General features: G+C 53.8%; 1 protein-coding gene across 1 annotated transcript in view; it reads right to left on the bottom strand.

Moving 5' to 3' along the window:
- Positions 1-20,918, bottom strand: part of LOC109907047 (plexin-A2-like) — a 414,465-nt gene that overhangs the window by 145,172 nt on the left and 248,375 nt on the right. Inside the window, 1 exon segment of the mRNA XM_031793327.1 lies at positions 2,823-2,946. Within this exon segment, the coding sequence (XP_031649187.1) occupies positions 2,823-2,946 (124 nt within the window).

The raw sequence follows: 20,918 nt of genomic DNA, 5'->3' as shown, positions 1-20,918 counted from the left end.
TATCATACATTTTGTATTATAGATACTGTATGCAGTGGTGTAATAATGTTATATGATGTACTGTTGTATGGTGGTATCATACATTTTGTATTATAGATACTGTATGCAGTGGTGTAATAATGTTATATGATGTACTGTTGTATGGTGGTATCATACATTTTGTATTATAGATACTGTATGCAGTGGTGTAATAATGTTATATGATGTACTGTTGTATGGTGGTATCATACATTTTGTATTATAGATACTGTATGCAGTGGTGTAATAATGTTATATGATGTACTGTTGTATGGTGGTATCATACATTTTGTATTATAGATACTGTATGCAGTGGTGTAATAATGTTATATGATGTACTGTTGTATGGTGGTATCATACATTTTGTATTATAGATACTGTATGCAGTGGTGTAGTAATGTTATATGATGTACTGTTGTATGGTGGTATCATACATTTTGTATTATAGATACTGTATGCAGTGGTGTAGTAATGTTATATGATGTACTGTTGTATGGTGGTATCATACATTTTGTATTATAGATACTGTATGCAGTGGTGTAATAATGTTATATGATGTACTGTTGTATGGTGGTATCATACATTTTGTATTATAGATACTGTATGCAGTGGTGTAATAATGTTATATGATGTACTGTTGTATGGTGGTATCATACATTTTGTATTATAGATACTGTATGCAGTGGTGTAATAATGTTATATGATGTACTGTTGTATGGTGGTATCATACATTTTGTATTATAGATACTGTATGCAGTGGTGTAATAATGTTATATGATGTACTGTTGTATGGTGGTATCATACATTTTGTATTATAGATACTGTATGCAGTGGTGTAATAATGTTATATGATGTACTGTTGTATGGTGGTATCATACATTTTGTATTATAGATACTGTATGCAGTGGTGTAATAATGTTATATGATGTACTGTTGTATGGTGGTATCATACATTTTGTATTATAGATACTGTATGCAGTGGTGTAATAATGTTATATGATGTACTGTTGTATGGTGGTATCATACATTTTGTATTATAGATACTGTATGCAGTGGTGTAATAATGTTATATGATGTACTGTTGTATGGTGGTATCATACATTTTGTATTATAGATACTGTATGTAGTGGTGTAATAATGTTATATGATGTACTGTTGTATGGTGGTATCATACATTTTGTATTATAGATACTATATGCAGTGGTGTAATAATGTTATATGATGTACTGTTGTATCTTTTGTTTTATATGTAATGTAAGTGTTTTAATGTGTTTGGACCCCAGGAAGAGTAGCTGCTGCCTTGGCAATGGGGATACCTAATAAATACATATACAGGGCCATGGTCACCCCGGTTAGAGGTAGAACTAGGGCCATGGTCACCCCGGTTAGAGGTAGAACTAGGGCCATGGTCACCCCGGTTAGAGGTAGAACTAGGGCCATGGTCACCCCGGTTAGAGGTAGAACTAGGGCCATGGTCACCCCGGTTAGAGGTAGAACTAGGGCCATGGTCACCCCGGTTAGAGGTAGAACTAGGGCCATGGGCACCCCGGTTAAAGGTAGAACTAGGGCCATGGTCCCCCCTGTTAGAGGTAGAACTAGGGCCATGGTCACCCCGGTTAGAGGTAGAACTAGGGCCATGGTCACCCCGGTTAGAGGTAGAACTAGGGCCATGGTCACCCCTGTAAGAGGTAGAACTAGGGCCATGGTTATCCGGGTTAGAGGTAGAACTAGGGCCATGGTCACCCTGGTTAAAGGTAGAACTAGGGCCATGGTCACCCCGGTTAGAGGTAGAACTAGGGCCATGGTCACCCCGGTTAGAGGTAGAACTAGGGCCATGGTCACCCCTGTTAGAGGTAGAACTAGGGCCATGGTCACCCCTGTTAGAGGTATAACTATGATGGCTCACCTGTTACAGTGATAGTAATGCCTGAACGGTGTACATCAGTACACAACATGGACAATATTGACGCGGGAACAAAATGCAGGGTTCTTTGTTGTGCTGCTGGGAATATGACAAATGAAATGTAGAGTAGACATTGAAAAGCCCATTGGCTAGTGTTGTCACGATTCCAGATTGTCCTTGGCAGAAAATAAAAAATGAAGCAGGCTAAACTCTATGGTCCTATAAAACATACTGTATGTAAATTATTGTGTGATATATCTTGCAAAAATTAAGTCTGCTTCATATTTTGTTTCTTTGCCTCCTTTCGTCCTAGTATCGTGCTACTGGTATAGTGACAACACTACCAAAGACGGTTTAGAGACCTTTGTCAGGAGGGACTGGTGTCTGTATTCCCATGTGCTGCCGTTCCAAGTAGAGCACAACGTAAGAGTGTTATTGTGTGTGTGTGAAAGTGTGTGTGCGTGGCTGCATGCATTACTGAGCTGAATAAAAAAGAAGACAATAGCAGCTCTTACAGAGGGCCTGCTTGTCTGTTTCAGTCTGCCCATGTTGACTTACTGTACTACTCAGTACACTATACATTCACGCCCACACACACATCTTGGCACACAAAACAAAATGTTGGGCACAGGGGAAGCATATGCACACACATACACCCACACAGTGCACTTATCAGACACAGAGGATGATGTTTATGCATATGTGTTCATCTACAATACACTATTACTCTGGAATAGATTGAGAGAGAGCTCCAGGTCTGTAAAAACCTGGTTTCAGATGATACCATAGCTACCAGCTGGATGTTGACGGTGTGTAGGGCTAGTGTGGTGTGGTTGAGTGGGGGAGTGTGTGTGTGTGTGTGTGTGTGTGTGTGTGTTTGTGTGTGTCTGCGTTAACTCACTGGCACGCTGGGCTCTGACACTGCAATGCTGTCTGGGTACACCGTGGCCTTCACACACTGAGAGAGAGCAACAGTGAAACGGTACGGCTCATCTGCACGCTCACAACGGTCCTTCTGAGAACACCTGTATACACAGACAGAGAAGAGGACAGCGGGATGGGGACAGGAGAGGGGGGCGGGGAGGAGAGGAGAGGGGGACGGGGAGGAGAGTTGAGAGGGAACGGGGAGGAGAGGAGAGGGGGACGGGGAGGAGTGTTGAGGGGGATGGGGAGGAGAGGAGAGAGGGACAGGGAGGAAAGGAGAGGGGGGATGGGGAGGAAAGGAGAGGGGGGACGGGGAGGAGAGGAGGACGGGGAGGAGAGGAGGACGGGGAGGATAGGAGAGGAGGATGGAGAGGAGAGGAGAGGGGGGACGGGGAGGAGAGTTGAGAGGGAACGGGGAGGAGAGGAGAGGGGGACGGGGAGGAGTGTTGAGGGGGATGGGGAGGAGAGGAGAGAGGGACAGGGAGGAAAGGAGAGGGGGGATGGGGAGGAAAGGAGAGGGGGGACGGGGAGGAGGACGGGGAGGAGAGGAGGACGGGGAGGATAGGAGAGGAGGATGGAGAGGAGAGGAGAGGGGGATGGGGAGGAGAGGAGGACGGGAGGATAGGAGAGGAGGATGAAGAGGAGAGGGGGATGGGGAGGAGAGGAGGGGGGGATGGGGAGGAGAGGAGAGGAGAGGGGGACAGGGAGGAGAGTTGAGAGGGAACGGGAGGAGAGGAGAGGGGGACGGGGAGGAGAGGAGAGGGGGGACGGGGACGGGGAGGAGAGGAGGACGGGGAGGATAGGAGAGGAGGATGGAGAGGAGAGGAGAGGGGGGACGGGGAGGAGAGGAGGACGGGGAGGATAGGAGAGGGGGATGGGGAGGAGAGGAGAATGGGGAGGAGAGGAGGAGAGGAGAGGAGAGGGGGACGTGGAAGAGAGGAGAGGGGGATTGGGAGGAGAGGAGAGGGGGCCGGGAGGAGAGGAGAGGAGGATGGGGAGGAGAGGAGGGTGGGGCGGGCAGGAGTGGAGAGGGGGATGGGGAGGAGTGGAGAGGAGGATGGGGAGAAGAGAGGAGAGGAGGATGGGGAGGAGAGGAGAGGGGGATGGGGAGGAGAGGAGAGGGGGCGGGGAGGAGAGGGGGGCGGGGAGGAGAGGGGGGTGGGGAGGAGAGGGGGGCGGGGAGGAGAGGAGAGGGGGACGGGGAGGAGAGTTGAGAGGGAACGGGGAGGAGAGGAGAGGGGGACGGGGAGGAGTGTTGAGGGGGATGGGGAGGAGAGGAGAGAGGGACAGGGAGGAAAGGAGAGGGGGGATGGGGAGGAAAGGAGAGGGGGGACGGGGAGGAGAGGAGGACGGGGAGGAGAGGAGGACGGGGAGGATAGGAGAGGAGGATGGAGAGGAGAGGAGAGGGGGGACGGGGAGGAGAGGAGGACGGGGAGGATAGGAGAGGAGGATGGAGAGGAGAGGAGAGGGGGATGGGGAGGAGAGGAGGACGGGAGGATAGGAGAGGAGGATGAAGAGGAGAGGGGGATGGGGAGGAGAGGAGGGGGGGATGGGGAGGAGAGGAGAGGAGAGGGGGACAGGGAGGAGAGTTGAGAGGGAATGGGAGGAGAGGAGAGGGGGACGGGGAGGAGAGGAGAGGGGGGACGGGGAGGAGAGGAGGACGGGGAGGATAGGAGAGGAGGATGGAGAGGAGAGGAGAGGGGGGACGGGGAGGAGATGAGGACGGGGGAGGATAGGAGAGGGGGATGGGGAGGAGAGGAGGATGGGGAGGAGAGGAGGAGAGGAGAGGAGAGGGGGACGTGGAAGAGAGGAGAGGGGGATTGGGAGGAGAGGAGAGGGGGCCGGGAGGAGAGGAGAGGAGGATGGGGAGGAGAGGAGGGTGGGGCGGGGCAGGAGTGGAGAGGGGGATGGGGAGGAGTGGAGAGGAGGATGGGGAGAAGAGATGAGAGGAGGATGGGGAGGAGAGGAGAGGGGGATGGGGAGGAGAGGAGAGGGGGCGGGGAGGAGAGGGGGGCGGGGAGGAGAGGGGGGTGGGGAGGAGAGGGGGGCAGGGAGGAGTGGAGAGGAGGATGGGGAGGAGAGGAGAGGGGGATGGGGAGGAGAGGAGAGGGGGGCGGGGAGGAGAGGAGAGGGGGCGGGGAGGAGAGGAGGATGGGGAGGAGAGGAGATGGGGCGGGGAGGAGAGGGGGGCAGGGAGGAGTGGAGAGGGGGATGGGGAGGAGTGGAGGATGGGGAGGAGAGGAGAGGGGCGGGAGGAGAGGAGAGGAGAGGGTTAATGACTGGTTGTAATGGTACTTATATATCTAACAGTAGTAGCTCAGTGTATCAATCAACACTTTTCAGATTGCCTGACTCCTAGACCTTCTAATGGTGGTAGCATGCAACACAATCTGGCAATGGGCCAGAAAAGATGAATGCATATGTATACTGTAGTTGAAAGTAACACTAAAGCAAAAAACTCCCCAGAAGCGAGTGGGCGGAGCAAGCAGAGCAAGGCAGGTGGAAAGGACGGGACAGAAGGAACGTATGCCGTATGCCAGCAGAATAGTCCATATATCTCCAATTATCTTGGCTGATAGCAATGTTGTGTATCCGGAAGTGGATGAATTGGTCTGATTTAGCATGTACGTTAAAGCCTCAACTCTTAGCTACCTCTTCCAATTAAAATGAGCTTTAAAAAAAGTGAATAATGATTTTTGCTTTGTTTTATGTGACTACAGCGGTAGCGATAAAATGCAAAAACAGAGGCACGTTCTAATTGAGCGAGGCGTCATAGCAGACATCCCGCCCAGCTTCGGTTGGATCATTAGGATTCAAAACAATGCCTTCTAAAATAAATCACAATCATGCCTCGCACGCTTGCCTTTGGTGAGTTTAGGCCATAAGTGTATGTTGTATAGTAAGCTGTTAGTAGCCTATGTGTCTCACCCTGGGAATTTGGTCCCTCTTCCCCTCAGAACTTAGCCTACTGTTATGACTTGGTGTACAGGGAGAAAACTGTAAGAACAGCCCATGTTCTAAAATTTGTCGTTGTCCATTTTAAAAGTGCTGAACAAATAGGCATATAGGCTACGTCCATCTCAGCTCGCTCAAGTTTTAATCGAAATTACGGCTTGCCTCTTGTCTGCTCATCATTCCCCTATACCAGAGTTTGTACAGCTCCATTGTTATATTGCTTAAATAAGTCATTAGTATCTTATTCATAATTTCAGGCAATGTTAGAGTGATGCATTTCCTTGTTTTGATTACTTTGTGTATTATTAGGAAGGCATAAGGAAGGCATACTATGTAATGTTGGGTCTGTAACCACAACCTGGTCTCAGAGCATTTTGTATTATTCTGTTTATAAAATCAGAGACACTCCATTTCGTATGATATGTTACGTTTTGTGTTGAATATATTAATTTGTGGATGTCCATCCCCCATTTCGTATGATATGTTACGCGTTACAATTATTTTTATATGTTACGAATTTACAAAACGTATGATATGTTTCAAATTCTAGCTAGGTGACTCGGTGGCTAACATTAGCTAGCTGGCTAGAGTTAGGTTAGTTTAACAGTTAGGTTAGGGTTAGGGGAAAGGTTAGTTAACAAGTAATTGCAAAGTAGCTAAAAAGTTGTAAGTTGAAAAGTTACTAATTAGCTCAAATGCAAAAATGTAAAGTTGTCAGTGTTGAGATTTGAACTTGCAACCTTTGGATTGCTAGATGTTCGCATTATACACCCACCCATATCTTAAGTAACCATACCAAACGTAACATATACTAATTTAAGTGTCCCGGCTTTACTATGCCTATTCTAAGAGGCCTGGCTGGTTACCATGTTTGCCAGCGACAGCCTCTTCCAATTCAAATATTTTTGTTCAACAAAAAGTTCAGTAATAGACCCATGTAATTCCAGTTTATATTGCGAAGGTAGTTTTTTTTGCACAATGCTCTGTCGGTGTGTCGATATACAGTGGATATAATAAAGTGGATCCTCATGTTTGCATCTTCCTTCCTATTTAGACCAAATAATAAAATACTTCAAATGGACAGGCAGGGAGGGAGGCAGGCAGGCAGGCAGGCAGGGAGGGAGGCAGGCAGGCAGGCAGGCAGGGAGGGAGGGAGGGAGGGAGGCAGGCAGGGAGGGAGGGAGGGAGGCAGGGAGGGAGGGAGGGAGGGAGGGAGGGAGGCAGGCAGGCAGGCAGGCAGGCAGGCAGGCAGGCAGGCAGGCAGGCAGGGAGGGAGGGAGGGAGGGAGGGTGGCAGGCAGGCAGGGAGGGAGGGAGGGAGGGAGGGAGGGAGGGAGGGAGGGAGGGAGGGAGGGAGGGAGGGAGGGAGGGAGGGAGGGAGGGAGGGAGGCAGGCAGGCAGGGAGGGAGGGAGGCAGGCAGGCAGGCAGGCAGGCAGGCAGGCAGGCAGGCAGGCAGGGAGGGAGGGAGGGAGGGAGGGAGGGAGGGAGGGAGGGAGGGAGGGAGGGAGGGAGGGAGGGAGGGAGGGAGGGAGGGAGGGAGGGAGGGAGGGAGGGAGGGAGGGAGGGAGGGAGGGAGGGAGGGAGGGAGGCAGGCAGGCAGGGAGGGAGGGAGGGTGGCAGGCAGGCAGGGAGGGAGGCAGGCAGGCAGGCAGGGAGGGTGGCAGGCAGGCAGGCAGGGAGGGAGGGAGGGAGGGAGGGAGGGTGGCAGGCAGGCAGGCAGGCAGGCAGGGAGGGAGGGAGGCAGGCAGGCAGGGAGGGTGGCAGGCAGGCAGGCAGGGAGGGAGGGAGGGAGGGTGGCAGGCAGGGAGGGAGGCAGGCAGGCAGGCAGGCAGGCAGGCAGGCAGGCAGGGAGGGAGGGAGGGAGGGAGGGAGGGAGGCAGGCAGGGAGGGAGGGAGGGAGGCAGGGAGGGAGGGAGGGAGGGAGGGAGGGAGGGAGGGAGGGAGGGAGGGAGGGAGGCAGGCAGGCAGGCAGGCAGGCAGGCAGGCAGGCAGGGAGGGAGGGAGGGAGGGAGGGAGGGAGGGTGGCAGGCAGGCAGGGAGGGAGGGAGGGAGGGAGGGAGGCAGGCAGGCAGGCAGGCAGGCAGGCAGGCAGGCAGGCAGGGAGGGAGGGAGGGAGGGAGGGAGGGAGGGAGGGAGGGAGGGAGGGAGGGAGGGAGGGAGGGAGGGAGGGAGGGAGGGAGGGAGGGAGGGAGGGAGGGAGGCAGGCAGGGAGGGAGGGAGGGTGGCAGGCAGGCAGGGAGGGAGGCAGGCAGGCAGGCAGGGAGGGTGGCAGGCAGGCAGGCAGGGAGGGAGGGAGGGTGGCAGGCAGGCAGGCAGGCAGGCAGGGAGGGAGGGAGGGAGGCAGGCAGGCAGGGAGGGTGGCAGGCAGGCAGGCAGGGAGGGAGGGAGGGAGGGTGGCAGGCAGGGAGGGAGGCAGGCAGGCAGGCAGGCAGGCAGGCAGGCAGGCAGGCAGGCAGGCAGGCAGGGAGGGAGGGAGGGAGGGAGGGAGGGAGGGAGGGAGGCAGGCAGGGAGGGAGGGAGGGAGGCAGGGAGGGAGGGAGGGAGGGAGGGAGGGAGGGAGGGAGGCAGGCAGGCAGGCAGGCAGGCAGGCAGGCAGGCAGGCAGGGAGGGAGGGAGGGTGGCAGGCAGGCAGGCAGGGAGGGAGGGAGGGAGGGAGGGAGGGAGGGAGGGAGGGAGGGAGGGAGGGAGGGAGGGAGGGAGGGAGGGAGGGAGGGAGGGAGGGAGGGAGGGAGGGAGGGAGGGAGGGTGGCAGGCAGGGAGGGTGGCAGGCAGTGAGGGAGGCAGGCAGGGAGGGAGGGAGGGAGGGAGGCAGGCAGGCAGGCAGGGAGGGAGGGAGGGAGGGAGGGAGGGAGGGAGGGAGGGAGGGAGGGAGGGAGGGAGGGAGGGAGGCAGGGAGGGAGGGAGGGAGGGAGGGAGGGAGGGAGGGAGGGAGGGAGGGAGGGAGGGAGGGAGGCAGGCAGGCAGGCAGGCAGGCAGGCAGGCAGGCAGGCAGGCAGGCAGGCAGGGAGGGAGGGAGGGTGGCAGGCAGGCAGGCAGGGAGGGAGGGAGGGAGGGAGGGAGGGAGGGAGGGAGGGAGGGAGGGAGGGAGGGAGGGAGGGAGGGAGGGAGGGTGGCAGGCAGGGAGGGTGGCAGGCAGTGAGGGAGGCAGGCAGGGAGGGAGGGAGGGAGGGAGGCAGGCAGGCAGGCAGGCAGGGAGGGAGGGAGGGAGGCAGGCAGGGAGGGAGGGAGGGAGGGAGGGAGGGAGGCAGGCAGGCAAGCAGGCAGGCAGGCAGGCAGGCAGGCAGGGAGGGAGGGAGGGAGGGAGGGAGGGAGGGAGGGAGGGAGGGAGGGAGGGAGGGAGGGAGGGAGGGAGGGAGGGAGGGAGGGAGGGAGGGTGGCAGGCAGGCAGGCAGGCAGGCAGGCAGGCAGGGAGGGAGGGAGGGAGGGAGGCAGGCAGGGAGGGTGGCAGGCAGGGAGGGTGGCAGGCAGTGAGGGAGGCAGGCAGGGAGGGAGGCAGGCAGGGAGGGAGGGAGGGAGGGAGGCAGGCAGGGAGGGTGGCAGGCAGGGAGGGAGGGAGGCAGGCAGGGAGGGTGGCAGGCAGGGAGGGAGGCAGGCAGGGAGGGTGGCAGGCAGGGAGGGAGGCAGGCAGGGAGGGTGGCAGGCAGGGAGGGTGGCAGGCAGTGAGGGAGGGAGGCAGGCAGGGAGGGAGGCAGGCAGGGAGGGAGGGAGGGAGGGAGGCAGGCAGGCAGGGAGGGTGGCAGGCAGGGAGGGAGGCAGGCAGGGAGGGTGGCAGGCAGGCAGGGAGGGTGGCAGGCAATTGCAACAAATAATCTGCTTAGACCCCAACCAAGGAACATCAAAAGTCGTGCTATAAATTCACAGACAACACAAAGATTCCTTGATGCCCTTCCAGACTCCCTCTGCCTACCCAAGGATGCCAGAGGACAAAAATCAGTTAACCACCTAACTGAGGATCTCAATCTAACCTTGCGCAATACCCTAGATGCAGTTGCACCCCTAAAAACAAAAAAAATGTCTCATAAGAAACTAGCTCCCTGGTACACAGAAAATACCCGAGCTCTGAAGCAAGCTTCCAGAAAATTGGAACGGAAATGGCGCCACACCAAACTGGAAGTCTTCCGACTAGCTTGGAAGGACGGTACCGTGCAGTACCGTAGAGCCCTTACTGCTGCTCGATCATCCTATTTTTCTAACTTAATTGAGGAAAATAAGAACAATCCGAAATTCCTTTTTAATACTGTCGCAAAGCTAACTAAAAAGCAGCATTCCCCAAGAGAGGATGACTTTCACTTTAGCAGTGATAAATTCATGAACTTCTTTGAGGAAAAGATTATGATTATTAGAAAGCAAATTACGGACTCCTCTTTAAACCTGCGTATTCCTCCAAACCTCAGTTGTCCTGAGTCTGCACAACTCTGCCAGGACCTAGGATCAAGAGAGACGCTCAAGTGTTTTAGTACTATATCTCTTGACACAATGATGAAAATAATCATGGCCTCTAAACCTTCAAGCTGCATACTGGACCCTATTCCAACTAAACTACTGAAAGAGCTGCTTCCTGTGCTTGGCCCTCCTATGTTGAACATAATAAACGGCTCTCTATCCACTGGATGTGTACCAAACTCACTAAAAGTGGCAGTAATAAAGCCTCTCTTGAAAAAGCCAAACCTTGACCCAGAAAATATAAAAAACTATCGGCCTATATCGAATCTTCCATTCCTCTCAAAAATTTTAGAGAAGGCTGTTGCGCAGCAACTCACTGCCTTCCTGAAGACAGACAATGTATACGAAATGCTTCAGTCTGGTTTTAGACCCCATCATAGCACTGAGACGGCACTTGTGAAGGTGGTAAATGACATTTTAATGGCATCGGACCGAGGCTCTGCATCTGTCCTCGTGCTCCTAGACCTTAGTGCTGCTTTTGATACCATCGATCACCACATTCTTTTGGAGAGATTGGAAACCCAAATTGGTCTACACGGACATGTTCTGGCCTGGTTTAGATCTTATCTGTCGGAAAGATATCAGTTTGTCTCTGTGAATGGTTTGTCCTCTGACAAATCAACTGTAAATTTCGGTGTTCCTCAAGGTTCCGTTTTAGGACCACTATTGTTTTCACTATATATTTTACCTCTTGGGGATGTTATTCGAAAACATAATGTAAACTTTCACTGCTATGCGGATGACACACAGCTGTACATTTCAATGAAACATGGTGAAGCCCCAAAATTGCCCTCGCTAGAAGCATGTGTTTCAGACATAAGGAAGTGGATGGCTGCAAACTTTCTACTATTAAACTCGGACAAAACAGAGATGCTTGTTCTAGGTCCCAAGAAACAAAGAGATCTTCTGTTGAATCTGACAATTAATCTTAATGGTTGTACAGTCGTCTCAAATAAAACTGTGAAGGACCTCGGCGTTACTCTGGACCCTGATCTCTCTTTTGAAGAACATATCAAGACCATTTCGAGGACAGCTTTTTTCCATCTACGTAACATTGCAAAAATCAGAAACTTTCTGTCCAAAAATGATGCAGAAAAATTAATCCATGCTTTTGTCACTTCTAGGTTAGACTACTGCAATGCTCTATTTTCCGGCTACCCGGATAAAGCACTAAATAAACTTCAGTTAGTGCTAAATACGGCTGCTAGAATCCTGACTAGAACCAAAAAATTTGATCATATTACTCCAGTGCTAGCCTCTCTACACTGGCTTCCTGTCAAAGCAAGGGCTGATTTCAAGGTTTTACTGCTAACCTACAAAGCATTACATGGGCTTGCTCCTACCTATCTCTCTGATTTGGTCCTGCCGTACATACCTATACGTACGCTACGGTCACAAGACGCAGGCCTCCTAATTGTCCCTAGAATTTCTAAGCAAACAGCTGGAGGCAGGGCTTTCTCCTATAGAGCTCCATTTTTATGGAACGGTCTGCCTACCCATGTCAGAGACGCAAACTCGGTCTCAACCTTTAAGAAGACTCATCTCTTCAGTGGGTCATATGATTGAGTGTAGTCTGGCCCAGGAGTGGGAAGGTGAACGGAAAGGCTCTGGAGCAACGAACCGCCCTTGCTGTCTCTGCCTGGCCGGTTCCCCTCTTTCCACTGGGATTCTCTGCCTCTAACCCTATTACAGGGGCTGAGTCACTGGCTTGCTGGGGCTCTCTCATGCTGTCCCTGGAGGGGGTGCGTCACCTGAGTGGGTTGATTCACTGTTGTGGTCATCCTGTCTGGGTTGGCGCCCCCCCCCCCCCCTTGGGTTGTGCCGTGGCGGAGATCTTTGTGGGCTATACTCAGCCTTGTCTCAGGATGGTAAGTTGGTGGTTGAAGATATCCCTCTAGTGGTGTGGGGGCTGTGCTTTGGCAAAGTGGGTGGGGTTATATCCTTCCTGTTTGGCCCTGTCCGGGGGTGTCCTCGGATGGGGCCACAGTGTCTCCTGACCCCTCCTGTCTCAGCCTCCAGTATTTATGCTGCAGTAGTTTATGTGTCGGGGGGCTGGGGTCAGTTTGTTATATCTGGAGTACTTCTCCTGTCCTATTCGGTGTCCTGTGTGAATCTAAGTGTGCGTTCTCTAATTCTCTCCTTCTCTCTTTCTTTCTCTCTCTCGGAGGACCTGAGCCCTAGGACCATGCCCCAGGACTACCTGACATGATGACTCCTTGCTGTCCCCAGTCCACCTGGCCATGCTGCTGTTCCAGTTTCAACTGACCTGAGCCCTAGGACCATGCCCCAGGACTACCTGACATGATGACTCCTTGCTGTCCCCAGTCTACCTGGCCATGCTGCTGCTCCAGTTTCAACTTCCACCTGACTGTGCTGCTGCTCTAGTTTCAACTGTTCTGCCTTATTATTATTCGACCATGCTGGTCATTTATGAACATTGAACATCTTGACCATGTTCTGTTATAATCTCCACCCGGCACAGCCAGAAGAGGACTGGCCACCCCACATAGCCTGGTTCCTCTCTAGGTTTCTTCCTAGGTATTGGCCTTTCTAGGGAGTTTTTCCTAGCCACCGTGCTTCTCCACCTGCATTGCTTGCTGTTTGGGGTTTTAGGCTGGGTTTCTGTACAGCACTTTGAGATATCAGCTGATGTACGAAGGGCTATATAAATAAATTTGATTTGATTTGAGGGAGGCAGGCAGGGAGGGTGGCAGGCAGGGAGGGTGGCAGGCAGTGAGGGAGCTAGGCAGGGAGGGAGGCAGGCAGGGAGGGAGGCAGGCAGGGAGGGTGGCAGGCAGGGAGGGTGGCAGGCAGTGAGGGAGGCAGGCAGGGAGGGTGGCAGGCAGGGAGGGTGGCAGGCAGTGAGGGAGGCAGGCAGGGAGGGTGGCAGGCAGGGAGGGAGGGTGGCAGGCAGGGAGGGAGGCAGGGAGGGTGGCAGGCAGGGAGGGTGGCAGGCAGTGAGGGAGGCAGGCAGGGAGGGTGGCAGGCAGGGAGGGTGGCAGGCAGTGAGGGAGGCAGGCAGGGAGGGTGGCAGGCAGTGAGGGAGGCAGGCAGGGAGGGAGGCAGGCAGGCAGGCAGGCAGGCAGGCAGGCAGGGAGGGAGGCAGGCAGGGAGGGTGGCAGGCAGGGAGGGTGGCAGGCAGTGAGGGAGGCAGGCAGGGAGGGTGGCAGGCAGGGAGGGTGGCAGGCAGTGAGGGAGGCAGGCAGGGAGGGAGGCAGGCAGGGAGGGTGGCAGGCAGGGAGGGTGGCAGGCAGGGAGGGTGGCAGGCAGGGAGGGAGGGAGGCAGGCAGGGAGGGTGGCAGGCAGGCAGTGAGGGAGGCAGGCAGGGAGGGTGGCAGGGAGGCAGGCAGGGAGGGAGGGAGGGAGGGAGGCAGGCAGGCAGGCAGGCAGGCAGGCAGGCAGGCAGGCAGGGAGGCAGGCAGGCAGGCAGGCAGGGAGGGAGGGAGGGAGGGAGGGAGGGAGGGAGGGAGGCAGGCAGGCAGGCAGGCAGGCAGGCAGGCAGGCAGGGAGGGAGGGAGGCAGGCAGTGAGGGAGGCAGGCAGGGAGGGTGGCAGGGAGGGAGGCAGGCAGGGAGGGTGGCAGGCAGGGAGGGTGGCAGGCAGTGAGGGAGGCAGGCAGGGAGGGTGGCAGGCAGGGAGGGTGGCAGGCAGTGAGGGAGGCAGGCAGGGATGGTGGCAGGCAGGCAGGGAGGGTGGCAGGCAGGGAGGGAGGCAGGCAGGGAGGGAGGCAGGCAGGGAGGGTGGCAGGCAGGGAGGGTGGCAGGCAGGGAGGGTGGCAGGGAGGGAGGCAGGCAGGGAGGGTGGCAGGCAGTGAGGGAGGCAGGCAGGGAGGGTGGCAGGCAGGCAGGGAGGCAGGCAGGGAGGGAGGGAGGGAGGGAGGCAGGCAGGCAGGCAGGCAGGGAGGGAGGGAGGGAGGGAGGCAGGCAGGGAGGGAGGGAGGGAGGCAGGCAGGGAGGGAGGGAGGCAGGGAGGGAGGGAGGGAGGGAGGGAGGGAGGGAGGCAGGGAGGGAGGCAGGCAGGGAGGGTGGCAGGCAGGGAGGGTGGCAGGCAGTGAGGGAGGCAGGCAGGGAGGGTGGCAGGCAGGGAGGGAGGCAGGCAGGGAGGGTGGCAGGCAGAGAGGGTGGCAGGCAGTGAGGGAGGCAGGCTGGGAGGGTGGCAGGCAGGGAGGGTGGCAGGCAGGGAGGGTGGCAGGCAGGGAGGGAGGCAGGCAGGGAAGGTGGCAGGCAGGGAGGGAGGCAGGCAGGGAGGGTGGCAGGCAGTGAGGGAGGCAGGCAGGGAGGGAGGGAGGGAGGGAGGGAGGGAGGGAGGGAGGGAGGGAGGGAGGGAGGGAGGGAGGGAGGGAGGGAGGGAGGGAGGGAGGGAGGGAGGGAGGGAGGGAGGGAGGGAGGGAGGGAGGGAGGGAGGGAGGGAGGCAGGCAGGGAGGGAGGCAGGCAGGGAGGGAGGCAGGCAGGGAGGGAGGCAGGCAGTGAGGGTGCTAGTTTATGCATACCTCATGGAGCAGGTACATTTAGACAGACCAACCTGAGAGGTCATTAAGCTGACAAAAAAGCCCTGCATTGATTTTGCTGGGGAGGGGGGGGGGGGGTTGTTGCCATGGTTTCAGGAGACAGCCATTATCAATGTGTAGTTAGAGGCTGACCTCTTGGCTATCTCATTAGCTGAAGTGCATGCTTCTGAATGTTGCCTAAAGTACACACCCCCCTCTCTCCTCTCCTTCCACCCTCTCACTCCATCCATCCCTCTCTCCCTCCCTCCACTAACCTGTCACTCACAGTCTCTCCACCACTTTGTGTGGGATCACTCAGATTCCTAATGGGGTCCGTATGGAATGCACACATACTAAACCAGGACACTCCAACCCTGTTACTGGAGAACTACCGTCTTGTAGGTTTTCATTCCAACCCTGTTACTGGAGAACTACCGTCCTGTAGGTTTTCACTCCAACCCTGTTACTGGAGAACTACCATCCTGTAGGTTTTCATTCCAACCCTGTTACTGGAGAACTACCGTCCTGTAGGTTTTCATTCCAACCCTGTTACTGGAGAACTACCATCCTGTAGGTTTTCACTCCAACCCTGTTACTGGAGAACTACCATCCTGTAGGTTTTCATTCCAACCCTGTTACTGGAGAACTACCGTCCTGTAGGTTTTCATTCCAACCCTGTTACTGGAGAACTACCATCCTGTAGGTTTTCACTCCAACCCTGTTACTGGAGAACTACCATCCTGTAGGTTTTCATTCCAACCCTGTTACTGGAGAACTACCATCCTGTAGGTTTTCATTCCAACCCTGTTACTGGAGAACTACCATCCTGTAGGTTTTCATTCCAACCCTAATCTAGTACACCTGATTCTAATAATAAACTGGTTGATAAACTGAATCAGTTACAACTGGGGTTGGAGCGAAAACCTGAAGGTGGGTAGCTCTCCAGGAACACGGTTGGAGAGCCCTGTACTAACACACAGCCCCACACACACATGCATGCATGCATGCACACAGAGACACACACAGACACACACTTATAGAGCCTTGTTCTAGCATCCCATCAGTGTGGTGAGGCATTGAATAGCTCTCCAGAGCAGCTGAAGGCAGTACAGGCAGCACGACAGCACTACGTGGCCAGGTCTGTAAGCTAAGCCCTGTCCAAGGTGATGAAGTAGAGCAGACCTCAGTCAGTCTTCTAGTCAGTCAGTCAGTCTGCTAGTCAATCAGTCAGTCAGTCTGCTAGTCAGTCAGTCAGTCTGCTAGTCAATCAGTCAGTCTGCTAGTCAGTCAGTCAGTCTTCTAGTCAGTCAGTCAGCTAGTCAGTCAGTCAGTCAGTCAGCTAGTCAGTCAGTCAGTCTGCTGGTCAGTCAGTCAGTCAGTCAGCTACTCAGTCAGTCTGCTAGTCAGTCAGTCAGTCTGCTAGTCAATCAGTCAGTCAGTCTGCTAGTCAGTCAGTCAGTCTGCTAGTCAATCAGTCAGTCTGCTAGTCAGTCAGTCAGTCTTCTAGTCAGTCAGTCAGTCAGCTAGTCAGTCAGTCAGTCAGCTAGTCAGTCAGTCAGTCAGTCTGCTGGTCAGTCAGTCAGTCAGTCATCTAGTCAGTCAGTCTTCTAGTCAGTCAGTCAGTCAGCTAGTCAGTCAGTCAGTCAGTCAGCTAGTCATTCAGTCAGTCAGTCTGCTAGTCAGTCAGTCAGTCTGCTAGTCAATCAGTCAGTCAGTCAGTCTGCTAGTCAGTCAGTCAGTCTGCTAGTCAATCAGTCAGTCTGCTAGTCAGTCAGTCAGTCAGTCTTCTAGTCAGTCAGTCAGTCAGTCTGCTGTTCAGTCAGTCAGTTAGTCTTCTAGGCAGTCAGTAGTCAGTCTGCTAGGCAGTCAGTCCATCAGTCTGCTAGGCAGTCAGTCCATCAGTCTGCTAGTCAGTCAGTCAGTATGTCTGCTAGTCAGTCAGTCAGTATGTCTGCTTTTCAGCCAGTCAGTCTGCTAGTCAGTCAGTCAGTCTGCTAGTCCGCCAGTCAGTCAGTCTGCTAGTCAGTCAGTCAGTCAGTCAGTCTGCTCATCAGTCAGTCCGTCAGTCTGCTCGGCAGTCAGTCCGTCAGTCTGCTAGGCAGTCTGTCAGTCAGTCTGCTAGTCAGTCCGTCAGTCTGCTAGTCAGTCTGCTAGTCCGTCAGTCAGTCTGTCTGCTAGTCCGTCAGACAGTCTGTCAGTCAGTCTGCTAGTCAGTCAGTCCGTCAGTCTGCTAGTTAGTCAGTCATTCAGTCAGTCTGCTAGTCTGTCTGCTAGTCCATCAGACAGTCTGTCAGTCAGTCTGCTAGTCAGTCTGTCAGTCAGTCTGCTAGTCTGTCAGTCAGTCAGTCTGTTAGTCCATCTGTCCGTCAGTCAGTCTGCTAGTCTGTCATTCAGTCAGTCTTCCAGTCAGTCAGTCAGTCAGTCAGTCTGCTAGTCAGTCTGTTAGTCAGTCTGCTAGTCCGTCAGTCAGGCAGTCTGCTAGTCAGTCAGTCAGTCTGCTAGTCAATCAGTCAGTCTGCTAGTCAGTCAGTCAGTCAGTCAGCTAGTCAGTCAGTCAGCTAGTCAGTCAGACAGTCAGCTAGTCAGTCAGTCAGTCTGCTAGTCAGTCAGTCTGTCAGTCTGCTAGTTAGTCAGTCAGTCAGTCTGCTCGTCAGTCAGTCAGTCTGCTAGTCTGTCAGTCAGTCAGTGGTGTGAGCTCCATTGAGACACAGAGGTCTAAGGCACTAGTTCCTTATGGGGGGTAGTAATGGTGATGGCGGACTAACCTCTAGGTCCTCTACCACTGCCTCTCAGCCTCCCTCTGCTCTAGACAGGCAATTACGCTATCGTCTCTGCCGCGGCTGGTTCCCTGACACACACACATGCACGCACACACGCACGTGCACATCTCTGTCGCTGTCTCTCTCTCTGGCCCTGACAGGAGAGGCAGGCGACAGGCGGAGATTTCCGCACCTCTCCCCTCCTCCCTAACCTCCTCCCTGGGCCGAGTGGTGTGGCCGAAGGCTTGTTGATTGCAGCTCCTTCCCTCCAAGTACCATGTTTAAAGACACGGGAGTGGAGAGAGACATCTCTAAAATGGGCATGTCCTCTCACTCCTTCCGTTACTGTTATCGGACAGCGAACCAAATCAAAATCAAATCAAATCAAATTTATTTGTCACATACACATGGTTAGCAGATGTTAATGCGAGTGTAGCGAAATGCTTGTGCTTCTAGTTCCGACAATGCAGTAATAACGAACAAGTAATCTAACTAACAATTCCAAAAAAAACTACTGTCTTATACACAATGTAAGGGGATAAAGAATATGTACATAAGGATATATGAATGAGTGATGGTACAGAGCAGCATAGGCAAGATACAGTAGATGATATCGAGTACAGTATATACATATGAGATGAGTATGTAAACCAAGTGGCATAGTTAAAGTGGCTAGTGATACATGTATTACATAAGGATGCAGTCGATGATATAGAGTACAGTATCTACGTATGCATATGAGATGAATAATGTAGGGTAAGTAACATTATATAAGGTAGCATTGTTTAAAGTGGCTAGTGATATATTTACATCATTTCCCATCAATTCCCATGATTAAAGTGGCTGGAGTAGAGTCAGTGGCATTGACAGTGTGTTGGCAGTAGCCACTCAATGTTAGTGGTGGCTGTTTAACAGTCTGATGGCCTTGAGATAGAAGCTGTTTTTCAGTCTCTCGGTCCCAGCTTTGATGCACCTGTACTGACCTCGCCTTCTGGATGACAGCGGGGTGAACAGGCAGTGGCTCGGGTGGTTGATGTCCTTGATGATCTTTATGGCCTTCCTGTAGCATCGGGTGGTGTAGGTGTCCTGGAGGGCAGGTAGTTTGCCCCCGGTGATGCGTTGTGCAGACCTCACTACCCTCTGGAGAGCCTTACGGTTGAGGGCGGTGCAGTTGCCATACCAGGCGGTGATACAGCCCGCCAGGATGCTCTCGATTGTGCATCTGTAGAAGTTTGTGAGTGCTTTTGGTGACAAGCCGAATTTCTTCAGCCTCCTGAGGTTGAAGAGGCGCTGCTGCGCCTTCCTCACGATGCTGTCTGTGTGAGTGGACCAATTCAGTTTGTCTGTGATGTGTATGCCGAGGAACTTAAAACTTGCTACCCTCTCCACTACTGTTCCATCGATGTGGATGGGGGGGTGTTCCCTCTGCTGTTTCCTGAAGTCCACAATCATCTCCTTAGTTTTGTTGACGTTGAGTGTGAGGTTATTTTCCTGACACCACACTCCGAGGGCCCTCACCTCCTCCCTGTAGGCCGTCTCGTCGTTGTTGGTAATCAAGCCTACCACTGTTGTGTCGTCCGCAAACTTGATGATTGAGTTGGAGGCGTGCGTGGCCACGCAGTCGTGGGTGAACAGGGAGTACAGGAGAGGGCTCAGAACGCACCCTTGTGGGGCCCCAGTGTTGAGGATCAGCGGGGAGGAGATGTTGTTGCCTACCCTCACCACCTGGGGGTGGCCCGTCAGGAAGTCCAGTACCCAGTTGCACAGGGCGGGGTCGAGACCCAGGGTCTCGAGCTTGATGACGAGCTTGGAGGGTACTATGGTGTTGAATGCCGAGCTGTAGTCGATGAACAGCATTCTCACATAGGTATTCCTCTTGTCCAGATGGGTTAGGGCAGTGTGCAGTGTGGTTGAGATTGCATCGTCTGTGGACCTATTTGGGCGGTAAGCAAATTGGAGTGGGTCAAGGGTGTCAGGTAGGGTGGAGGTGATATGGTCCTTGACTAGTCTCTCAAAGCACTTCATGATGACGGATGTGAGTGCTACGGGGCGGTAGTCGTTTAGCTCAGTTACCTTAGCTTTCTTGGGAACAGGAACAATGGTGGCCCTCTTGAAGCATGTGGGAACAGCAGACTGGTATAGGGATTGGTTGAATATGTCCGTAAACACACCGGCCAGCTGGTCTGCGCATGCTCTGAGGGCGCGGCTGGGGATGCCGTCTGGGCCTGCAGCCTTGCGAGGGTTAACACGTTTAAATGTCTTACTCACTTCGGCTGCAGTGAAGGAGAGACCGCATGTTTTCGTTGCAGGCCGTGTCAGTGGCACTGTATTGTCCTCAAAGCGGGCAAAAAAGTTGTTTAGTCTGCCTGGGAGCAAGACATCCTGGTCCGTGACTGGGCTGGGTTTCTTCCTGTAGTCCGTGATTGACTGTAGACCCTGCCACATGCCTCTTGTGTCTGAGCCGTTGAATTGAGATTCTACTTTGTCTCTGTACTGACGCTTAGCTTGTTTGATAGCCTTGCGGAGGGAATAGCTGCACTGTTTGTATTCAGTCATGTTACCAGACACCTTGCCCTGATTAAAAGCAGTGGTTCGCGCCTTCAGTTCCACACGAATGCTGCCATCAATCCACGGTTTCTGGTTGGGGAATGTTTTAATCGTTGCTATGGGAACGACATCTTCAACGCACGTTCTAATGAACTCGCACACCGAATCAGCGTATTCGTCAATGTTGTTGGCTGACGCAATACGAAACATCTCCCAGTCCACGTGATGGAAGCAGTCTTGGAGTGTGGAGTGAGCTTGGTCGGACCAGCGTTGGACAGACCTCAGCGTGGGACCTTCTTGTTTTAGTTTCTGTCTGTAGGCAGGGATCAACAAAATGGAGTCGTGGTCAGCTTTTCCGAAAGGGGGGCGGGGCATGGCCTTATATGCGTCGCGGAAGTTAGAGTAACAATGATCCAGGGTCTTTCCACCCCTGGTTGCGCAATCGATATGCTGATAAAATTTAGGGAGTCTTGTTTTCAGATTAGCCTTGTTAAAATCCCCAGCTACAATGAATGCAGCCTCCGGATAAATCGTTTCCAGTTTGCAGAGAGTTAAATAAAGTTCGTTCAGAGCCATCGATGTGTCTGCTTGGGGGGGATATATACGGCTGTGATTATAATCGAAGAGAATTCTCTTGGTAGATAATGCGGTCTACATTTGATTGTGAGGAATTCTAAATCAGGTGAACAGAAGGATTTGAGTTCCTGTATGTTTCTTTCATCACACCATGTCACGTTGGCCATAAGGCATACGCCCCCGCCCCTCTTCTTACCAGAAAGATGTTCGTTTCTGTCCGCGCGATGCGTGGAGAAACCCGCTGGCTGCACCGCTTCGGATTGCGTCTCTCCAGTGAGCCACGTTTCCGTGAAGCAGAGAACGTTAC

Source organism: Oncorhynchus kisutch, linkage group LG17 (genome assembly GCF_002021735.2).
Source record: "Oncorhynchus kisutch isolate 150728-3 linkage group LG17, Okis_V2, whole genome shotgun sequence".
In the NCBI taxonomy this organism is placed as follows: Eukaryota; Metazoa; Chordata; class Actinopteri; order Salmoniformes; family Salmonidae; genus Oncorhynchus; species Oncorhynchus kisutch.
The sequence above is the reverse complement of the archived record's forward strand: the minus strand, read 5'-3'. Positions and strand labels throughout refer to the sequence as shown.